The sequence below is a fragment of the Dasypus novemcinctus genome, chromosome 5, assembly GCF_030445035.2.
Source record: "Dasypus novemcinctus isolate mDasNov1 chromosome 5, mDasNov1.1.hap2, whole genome shotgun sequence".
NCBI classification, from domain to species: Eukaryota; Metazoa; Chordata; class Mammalia; order Cingulata; family Dasypodidae; genus Dasypus; species Dasypus novemcinctus.
The window spans coordinates 28,062,129-28,072,181 of record NC_080677.1 but is presented as its reverse complement, the minus strand read 5'-3'; the positions used below and the strand labels follow the sequence as shown (position 1 = coordinate 28,072,181).

Below are 10,053 nucleotides of genomic sequence, written 5' to 3'. Positions count from 1 at the left end.
AACAAGTGCTGAATTTTTTTCTTTATGATCGAAATAATTGTTGCAAAATTATAACAACACCTACCCAAATATTATGTTGCCCCATCTGCAAATATTTGAAGAGGTGTAGTTATCAATTGAATGCATTTGGATTCATCCTTAATAAAAAGAAAATTGCATAGCTTTTTATATTGTTGCACCCTCCTCAAATGCATCTTCCAATATCATTTTTGGCTAAGTGATATTCTAAATTTTCAATTCTTTCAAGATATATAATGTAGAATTCCTAATAATTATAAACACATCATTTTATTCATTTGACTTTAATAACATGCATTTTATAATTACTGTACAACCGAAAGAGACATCAAGTTAAGCTGTGTGCATGTCTTTATTCAACTGTATATTCTTAGACACACTGTTCCAACAAATTAAGTGAATTTAAAACAAAATGAAACAAGAGAGAAATAAAAGAAAGGAGAAATAAAACCTTCCAGCAGAAACAGAATCGCAGTGCTTTACAGACAAAAGGAAAGGAAAAAAAGGAAATCCAATACAAAAAGATTTATTATGACATAGAAAATTCTCACAAGAGTTGAAACACTTCAGAAACTAGTAAACACCTTAGATAGAGTTGTGCCAATTACTCAGCCCACAAGCATCTGCTTTGTCTTAATTAGACGGGGGAGGTGAATGACCACTGTTTATTTTCATTTTCCTCATTAATTATGAAAAACTGCATTTAATTCATCTTGCATGGTGAGAGATTGGCTGCGCAGATGTAAGTCGTAAGGGAAGTGGCTGTCGGTGGGCAGCCTGAACATGGCACCCTGCCCAAGGGGACCCCTGGGTGGCACTGCACAGTAATGCATGCCGTAATTGTAATTTTTGCCATAGTCCAAGGTTTCTTCTTGCTTCAGGGAAAATATCCCATTATAGTTAATTGGGGGAGGACTTAAGGGACCTTCAAACTGAGGGCTGGCACACTCAGGGGACGTGCTTTCATAGAAGGATTCATATGCACTGCAATAATTGTAGGGTTTCATGGACTTGGAATTATCGAGAGTTCCATGCCCTGGGGGAGTGGTGAGCTCAGGGCTGTGGTAGGGTGGGTAGAAAGTAGAGTAGGGTGACCTTGTGTGATGCGCGGCCTCCCCGCCCTGACCCATCAGGAAACTCCTGGCGTTGAGCTGCAGGCAGCCTGCCACCAAGTTTGTAGTTGGCTGGGAGAGACCTTTGCATAAGTTTTGGACGAAAGTGAGCAGATCAGGTCTTTTGCCGATTCTCAGAATTTCAGAAAGTGCCCAGATATAGTTTTTGGCCAGTCGTAAAGTTTCTATTTTGGAAAGTTTTTGAGTTTTGGAATAGCAGGGAACCACTTTCCTTAAATTGTCCAAAGCGTCGTTGAGGCCATGCATCCTGTTCCTCTCCCGCGCGTTGGCTTCCTGTCTCCTGAACTTGACCCTTTCCAGTCGGAGCTTGGTCGTCTTTTTTTTCCTAAGCCCCCTCCTTCTGGGCAATCCATTTTCATCTTCCTCTTCCCTGTCTTCCTCCTCTTCTTCCTTCTCGGTTTCTTCTCCAGGGGCCCTTTTGATGCTCTTTCCTCGAAGGACAATCTGTTTAGAAAAGCTTTCTGGTTTCTTAATTTGCTTCTGGTCCTCACATTCTCTGGAAAACTTTCTGCACATCTGGGATTCTGGCATTACAACAGACTCATCAAACGGTAGCGTTAACATGGTTCTCTAATCTTAAATTACCTGAAAAAATGCCAGCAAAATATTTAAAGTGTTTTCATTTTTAAAGTTAATACTTAAAACAGATTTAGTGACATGGTAAGAATACAAAAAATGTGTTTAAAAAGGCTGATTGCAGGACTAATTTTTATACACCAAATATGATTTTTGAGTTTGTGCTAAGTAGTAATTCTGAAAACACTGACACATGCAATACAATTAACTTATACAGGCAAATTATCAAAAGAAAATATGGAACATTGTAATACCACCACCGTCTCTATTTCTCTGATTTTAAACTGACTTCTAATGCACAAAAAGGACTGTAGAAATCAGGCAAATGCAAAACATGATATAGCAATGCAGAATTTCATTAATTCCAGTCCCCCTGAGTACAAAATGGGGAGAGAAACCGGTTTTTTAAATGAAAAGTGCTGTCTCTCCATTAGCTGACAAATTTGTGTGGTGTTTTTTAGAAGGAAAAAAAAAAACCCTTAACTTTATTTGCTATATCATACAACTGTGAATTTAACTGGCTGTTGGAACATGCACATTTAAAGAAAAGATTAATCAGAGCCAATTTAAAAATGGATTTCTGTATGATCAGTAAAGAATTATGTGAAAGAGCACTATTTTCCCAGCCTTTGAAATGAAAGGGGGATTAAGATCCTTTGGAATAAACTATATAAATGAATTAAAAAATAAAAATCCCGGAAAGTTTTTTTTTTAATCAAGGAAAATACTGAGACTGCTTTTACATTGTTTTTCCCCCAAATGTAATTGTCTGTTTATTGCTTTTCAAATTATCCTGGACAAAAAACACACTCATGGTGTTTTTGTTCTACGAGCCACAGAAGTCTCCCTCTAGCTAATATCTGACAGGAACAGTCTGAGGATTCTGACTGCAATTGTGCACGTGTGTTCAGAATCCTGAATGAAAGGGAAAATAATTTGTGTTTCAAATGCATTTCTGGTTTTTGTTTCATGAAGCAGCAAGTATTTTCATCTAAAGTCTTCAAACAGGCACATTAAAACAGAGACTTTTCAATTTAACCATCTCCAGCCCCCCCACACACAAACTCTTAGTAATGTCCACATACTTGCAGAGTTACATAATAGCAGTGAAAGTATGTGATAATTACATCATAAGAATGAAATATGATGAGAAGTTATAGATGGCAAAGAGCATATAAATATTACAAGACAGTGACACTGTATCTTTAAATACTTGCATGCAAAGCCAGCATCAATTGAAGCATATCTTTATTTATATTACCTTAGGTTTTAATTTCATTCAATAATCAGTTTTCATTTTGGATCTTCCAAATCTTTTCAGGCTGAGTGTCGCATCGTCTCCTGGAGTCTCTAGATCTGTGTATATCTGCACTATCTCATTGATCTCTAAAAAGTGACATTGATGCCAACTGCCAGAGCTGGTACCCATGCCATCTGCTAGTGACGTCACGGGGCAGAGAGAACCATGTGATCCTCTCTCTTGGGACCTTCATTCTGCACTGATCATCTGGCATCCCTGTAAGTGGGTACCAGCATTCATGTATCAACACAGAAGGTTAGACTGATAGGAAAAAAATCTGCACCAGCATTTCCCATACAGTAGGTGCATTTCTCCTCGAGCTGCTTCGGTTTCACTGGCAATCTGTAGAAATAGCTGTGTTAGTGTTCGGCTTTGCCCTGCCAGTGGTGCAACTATCTGGTAGTTGTTAATATTCCATTCATTTACAAGGTGGGCTTTTGTGTGAGCGAGAGGTTTTTGTTGTTGTTGTTGATGCTGTTTTGCAAAGATCACTGTCCCATTTGTGCACCTGGGCACCAGGGAAAGAAAAGATGCTGAAATCAGGAAATTGGTCTTGAGATGCTTATCTAAATTAAGATTAGTATAAATGAACAGGGGTCAACAAAGGTCTCCTTATTTCCTTGTTTTGTTTCGTGGTATGTCACTTACCGGTATGCATCTGTGTGTTCTCTTATTAACATAAGAGACTTCTGTACTTCTTAGGAATTTGGAATAAAGGAATAGTTTCTCCATCTGGGGTCTGTGAAAGACATCCTTAGATGCTCCCCCTTCCTACACTTCGTACACTTGCTGGTATCTTTCAACAACTTTTTTGAGATATCCATATATATATATTTTAATATATATATATTGTCGCTGTAAAGATTTCAAGTTATACACTTGTGTCCTCTCCTGACAATCACTAACTTTACACTTTTATTGTCCCCTGTTTTCCCCAACATTAATTTGTTTGTTCCTTCTCATTTCATTCCAGACACAGTAAACATAAAAATTGTCACTTAGCTTTTGTCTTTCTCTTGCTGGCATTCTGCTATGTATATTGATTAAAGATTAGCTTTTTTCTGTTTTTGGAGGTTTTGGATTTTTTTTTTCTTCTAAATTTTTTTTCTGTTTTTTGGTCTGGACCAGCATCAATTTAAATATCTTCGTTTTCTTATATTGGTGTCCAACTTTTTTTGCGTATCGGGTTTATTTCATATTTATTGTTTTGCCCCAACCCTCCTTCTGGTTTCTTTTCAATAGAAATAGTGTGGAAACAGTTAGGCAAAGCTGGCAAAGCCTTATAGCTGAATGAACTGGGATGCCAGTGGCAAACTCCATCTTCCTCTCTGTCTCTCTACTCCCCTGCCACCCTCTCCCCACCCCCTGGAAAATGGACATTTATGCCAGCACTGCCTGTCAGTAAAGTAAAAAAGTGCACTTTCAAAATTAAAAGTTTAAAAATAAACAAATAAACACAATCTTTGTTGTTTGACAGCTGAGTAATCTCTTTCTATAAAGTGAGCGAGTATGCTTTTGGTATTAAAGTAATCCCTGGCTGAGCTGTAACTGTTGAATCTGTGTTAGCATTCCCCTTATAAATCCCATTTTGAAAGACTTATAATTCTGCTGCTTTAATTCACTTTGGATCCAATTTGGCATCGGGGTCCTCACACTAAATTAAATTTTGTTCCTATCATACCCTATTCATTTCCACCCTTCTCAAAAAGTTGCTCAACTTTGCCTGGATAGATAGAGAAAAGAAGGGTGTGTTGACCAAAAGGAGAATCATGCTAGGTAAAAGGGGATGAATTTTAAAAATACAAGTTTTAAATAAAAGTAAGACTATAAATTCTTAAGTTAAAATAGGTCAGTCTAGCTCATGGCTTTTTTAAAAATCATGCATACCAAAATCATTTCAAAATTTCTTATTTAAGGGCATAGTATTAGGAATGAGTGTGTCAAGTGTATTTCAGATAGCTTTTGGTTAAAAAAAAAAACTACACACATTTTTTTACATCAACACAGAGAATTTCTATAGGAAGACCAGAGGCAGAATTTTGTTTGTTCTCATATATAGTTCAATTTTTTTAACCATATCGGCCAACCCTGTCATGAATGTTGCATATTGCATCATATTCTAAACTTACAAAATCTCCAGAATCTGCCTTGTATTAGGAGCATCACAAACATGAAAATCAAAATCCAAGGAGTGGATGACATGGTGTGATGGTGGAAAATTATCACCAGCGTAGTTCATCGAAAGGATAGATTTTATCTCTTTTTTGTTGTTGTTGTACATGCAGACAAACAAGGAATAGTTATTGATGAAAACATTTGGGGCTTTTCTATTCCTGCCTTTGAACATGAAAGAAAAACCTGTGGGTGGGGGTGGATCAGCGCTCAGGTTTTCTGGCTATTAATCTATCGTTTGGATGTCTTAGATTTTTTTTTTTCCAGAAAAAAGCGGGGAGGGGTGGACAAAAAGCTGTTATGTCAAGATTTAGCAAGGATTCAGTTTGTTTGTATAATAATCTTTCAAAAGAAATTTTGTTACGCATTTTCTACTATAGTTCCAGATATGCAAATACCTCTGATGTTAATATGCATTCATAACATACACCCTAACGGCTGTTCTACTCTCTGCTAAGAAAGCATGTTAACGCCAATACTCCAAACAGGAATACATTCTAAATTAGAGACGAATATTCAGAGTGTGGGGAGTATATCACCACCATTTCTAGAATATATTTTCTCATTTTACAACAGTCACTGCACCCCAAATTTCATAACTGAAACTCGATTTGTCATTAATATAACTGATCTGATTTTTGTTTTCGGGATGTGAAATTTTGCAGTAGATTTTTTAAAAGTATCAAATGTGTACCTTTCTGACTCTCTTGTTTCAAAGCTTGGGTAGAAGCTTTCTTTCACTTTAATAATGACCCACAGAAAATTCTGATCTAGTTTGACTTCATTGCAAGGGCTGTGTAAATTAAGGCTTGGGCGTTATTATTATTTTAGGTCATCCGGCTGGTATCTTAGCAAGTGAAAAGTCTATTGACTCTCCTTTTCACAGTCCCCTCATAGTTTAACAGATCAGTTTGGAAAATGACAGACATTTTTCTCAACTCTCCAAGGGTATAAGGCAACAGAATGCAGACCCACACACCATCAGGCAAAAAAAACCCAAGACCAGAATGTTTTCCTCCATATGTAGGGAACTTCCTGGATGGATTTTGGACAATTCTATTACTTTTTTTTTTTTTTTTAAGTTTTTCGACAAATGCTTCAGGGCAGTTCGGAGACCTGTAAGCAAGCTCAGTATTAGTCCCCAGAGTTTTAACTCTGATCTCCAATGGCTTTAAATAGTTTTATGGCTATGGCACAGTGTCCCACTTTGCAAAACAGCACTTGGAATTTTAATAAAGGTATTTAAATTATGAGACAAAACACAAAACTGCCTTATTCCCCTTGAAGACTTAGAGAGCTTGAAAGCATAATTCAAACAGGGATTTAAATGCTGATTACTTAGAATAAACAGAGAATCTGGAAATAATTTGAAGGCAACATTTGGGTTGCTTTTTTTTTATCTACTTCAGAGTGAAGATCAGACTAAATTGTATTATTCTTACTATGTAATAAATTATATTGTTGCTTATCCAGCTCACAAAACACTGCAATATTCACTCTTCTATGTTACTGTTTTGGCATTGCAGCCCTTCCCATAAACACCTTTCGTCACTTTTCCTCTATGGAGAATACTTTTAATTTTGCTCACCAAACTGCATTTACTAAATTTGTTTTCTAATTTGTTATTAAGTAGAAGCAGCCATGCCTTCCAGTTAAAGCATCTACCAGTATAAGAAAACCAACATTACTGGACTGAGATGATATGATTTCAGCTACAAATAAAGAAAAAGTCATTAACCTTGGCAATCTTACTGTAAAAAAAAATGTGTAGTGTTCTTTAGGCTTTTAAAAATATTAAGTAAGGATGATTTTTTTTAACTTTCTACAATACTGAATTAGAAATTATGATTGTATTTCAATAGTATGCAGTGTCTTTTTCCTCTTACATGAATACATTTATAGATTGGAGTAGGCACTTTGTATAAGAGATGTTACTGAAAAAGTTTTATGCAAATGGCAGTTTTGAAAATCAAGTTTTAGGGTTCTGAAGGTTGTATGATAAAGTTCAGGCTCATCTTAACACACCTGGATGAACTTCTAGAGCTCCTCCAGCCTCCTAAGCTTATGTACAAGTTTGGCATGGATGTACATATGTGCATTTTTTCTAAGGAGAGGCTTTCCTTGTCAGATTCTAGAAGATTAAGAATCAGAAAGTAATTTGATGTCTTACTAACCCTGTTTCAAGTCCTGATCCTGCCGCTCATTCATTCACCCATCCATTCATTCAACGCAAGCTTGTTGACCACTTAATTTGCAGTAATCCTTGATTCCTCTTTTTCTCTCACACCTCACATCCAACATGCCAGCAAATCCTTGTAGTTCTACCCTAAAAATATATTCAGAATCTGCCCACTTTTCAGAGATCCCTCCACTCTTTCCCTCGTGCAAAACACCCTTGCCTCTCACCTGGCCTCCCTGCTCTCATTGTTGGAATGTTACGTAATGTATGTGATGTGTACACTCTGATTACAATTCTGTATTAGTCAGTCAAAGGGGTACTGATGCAATGTACAAGAAATCTGTTGACTTTTATAAAGGGTATTTATCTGAGGTAAAAACTTATAGTCACAAGGTCCTAAAGAGTCCAACTCAAGGTTACTTCTTCACCAAACTGTTGCCATGTGTTGAAGCAAGATGGCAGGTGACATCTGCAAGGGTTCAGCCTTCCTCTTCCCTCTTAAGGCTCTATGGGTCCAGCTTCTTCAGATCTCAGCTGTGGACTGGCATAGGGCTCCTCTCTCTTCCCAGGGCTCATTTCTTTTCAGGCTCAGCTGTTCTGTTCTCTTCACAAGGTCAGCTGTAAACTACCAGACAAATGGTTCGTTTCTCTTCCCAGGGCCTCTGCCGTGTCTGGAACTGTCTCTCTTCCTGTGTATTTTCTCCTGTGTTCTTGATGGAGTGTTCAATTGCATAGCTCACCAAGGGGGTGGGGTGTCAACGCTGCATGCCCTAATGATGTGCTTGAATCAAAGCCCTAATCTTGATTTAATCGAGTAAATGTAAAACCCAGAGACACAGACCAGTTTACAAACATAATCACTATCTTTTTTTGGGGGATTCATAAACAATATCAAACTGCTATAGCTTCTCAACTCAGCAGTTGGAGACACTGGATTAAAATATATATCTGGGGAGCAGATGTAGCTCAAGTGGTTGAGTACTTGCTTCCCATATGCAGGGTCCTGTATTTGATCCTGAGTACCTCCTGAAAAAAGCACACTAAAAAAAAAATAAATCCAACTCTCATTGGGGAGCAGATGTAGCTCAGTGGTTGAGCTCCCCATACAAGGCCTTGGGTTCAAACTCCTGTACCTTAAAAAAAAAGAAAAAGGAAAAAAATATATATTTAGATGTTCTCCTATGCTCAGAACCCTCTAAGGGGTTCCCTTTGCCCTTAGAGTAGAAGCCGAGTCCTTCCAGAGGCCTGGAGCCTCCTTCTGGCCTCTTCCATCTCATCCTCTCCAACTTTCCCATCTTCTTACTTGGCTTCCATCACACTCGCCCCTAGCCCGTGACTGCTTCGGAACACTTAGGCCCACTCCTGCCCCAGGATGGTTGCATTTGCCTCTGCCTGGCATGCTCTTTCCCAAGTGTCCCCACGACAAACTGCTCACACCCTTCAAGCCTGGGCTCAAACGTCTCCTCTCAGTGAGTTCTCCACTACTACCCTAATTTATGCTGTATCCCTGCTCCCATCTAGCCCTCCCTGTCCACCTTGCTTGTTTAGCTCTTCTCTATAGCACTTACCACCTTCTAACATAATACATTGCTTATATATTTTGTGTATTCATCTGCAGTTCTCCTTCTTGCCCCCCACCACCCAGAGCAGGATTCTTGCCTCTTTTGTACATTGCTGTGTCCCCAGGGAGTTGACTAACCCCCTACACTTGGGGAGAGGGGTGCAGTTGAGTACCTACTTGCTGAGTGAAGAAATTGTTCCAGGTGCTGGGTTAGGGGATGTGTAGGACAGGGAGGTGTAGAGCAGCTGTGACAGAGGCCATTGGGGAATTTACAGTCTAGGAGAGGGAGGCAAACAATAAACAGGTGGACAAATGCACGAAGGTGAAATTATCCATTGGAGGCTACTGAGAATGATAGGAAGACCTATTTGATGGAAGTATCTGGGTAGCCCTTTCTGAGTCATCCTACATGGATGAGCAGCAGGAGGCAAGCCCATGCATGAAGATTCTAATGCTCTGTGTACTGAAATGAGACCGGAACAGTCTGAGCAGAGTGAACATAAAAACCAGATCATACATGGTTTTGTGGGTCGTGGTGACGTATTTGGGATGTATTCCAAAGGAAGACATCACAGGGCTTAAGGCAATTTGACATTTGAAAAGATCACTCTGGCTGCTATGAGAGGAGATTGGAGAGGGGGAAAAAGGAGAAATAGGGAGAGAGATTATGAAGCCCATAAGAGTGGGCAATGCAGTAGGGATTACTGTGGCCTGGGTTAGATGGTAGCAGTGGGCCCAGAGAGAAGAGGAGGCCTGCAAATATACTTTGGAGATAGAACCAACAGTACCTGCTAGTGGATGGGTGTGTGTGGGTTGGATGTGGGAAACTTAACCGGAGATCGTGATGACCACAATGAGGAACAGGACAAATGGAGGGCTCATTCATTTGCCATCTGTCAAGCATCACGAAAAGTAATTGATGTGTATCCTCTCATTTGATCCTTGCAACAGAGTAAATGGACTGTACCCATTTTAGAGGTAAAGAAACTGCAGCTCTGAGAAGTGAACTAATGTACCCAAGACTGCTCAGTTTTTAAGTGGGAGAATCGGGATTTGGGCCTTGGTCTGTCTGAATCCAAATCCTACCCTCTTAACTCCTATACTTTGCTACCTT

General features: G+C 38.9%; 1 protein-coding gene across 1 annotated transcript; it reads right to left on the bottom strand.

Moving 5' to 3' along the window:
- Positions 1-351: 351 nt before the first annotated feature.
- NEUROD6 (neuronal differentiation 6) lies at positions 352-3,155 on the bottom strand. The gene is made up of 2 exons (XM_004463305.2): positions 2,989-3,155; positions 352-1,736 (listed from the first exon to the last, which is right to left on the bottom strand). Exon 2 carries the CDS (start codon positions 1,713-1,715, stop codon positions 702-704), a length of 1,014 nt encoding a protein of 337 aa, XP_004463362.1. The 5' UTR covers positions 1,716-1,736; positions 2,989-3,155; the 3' UTR covers positions 352-701.
- Between the last annotated feature and the right edge of the window lie 6,898 nt (positions 3,156-10,053).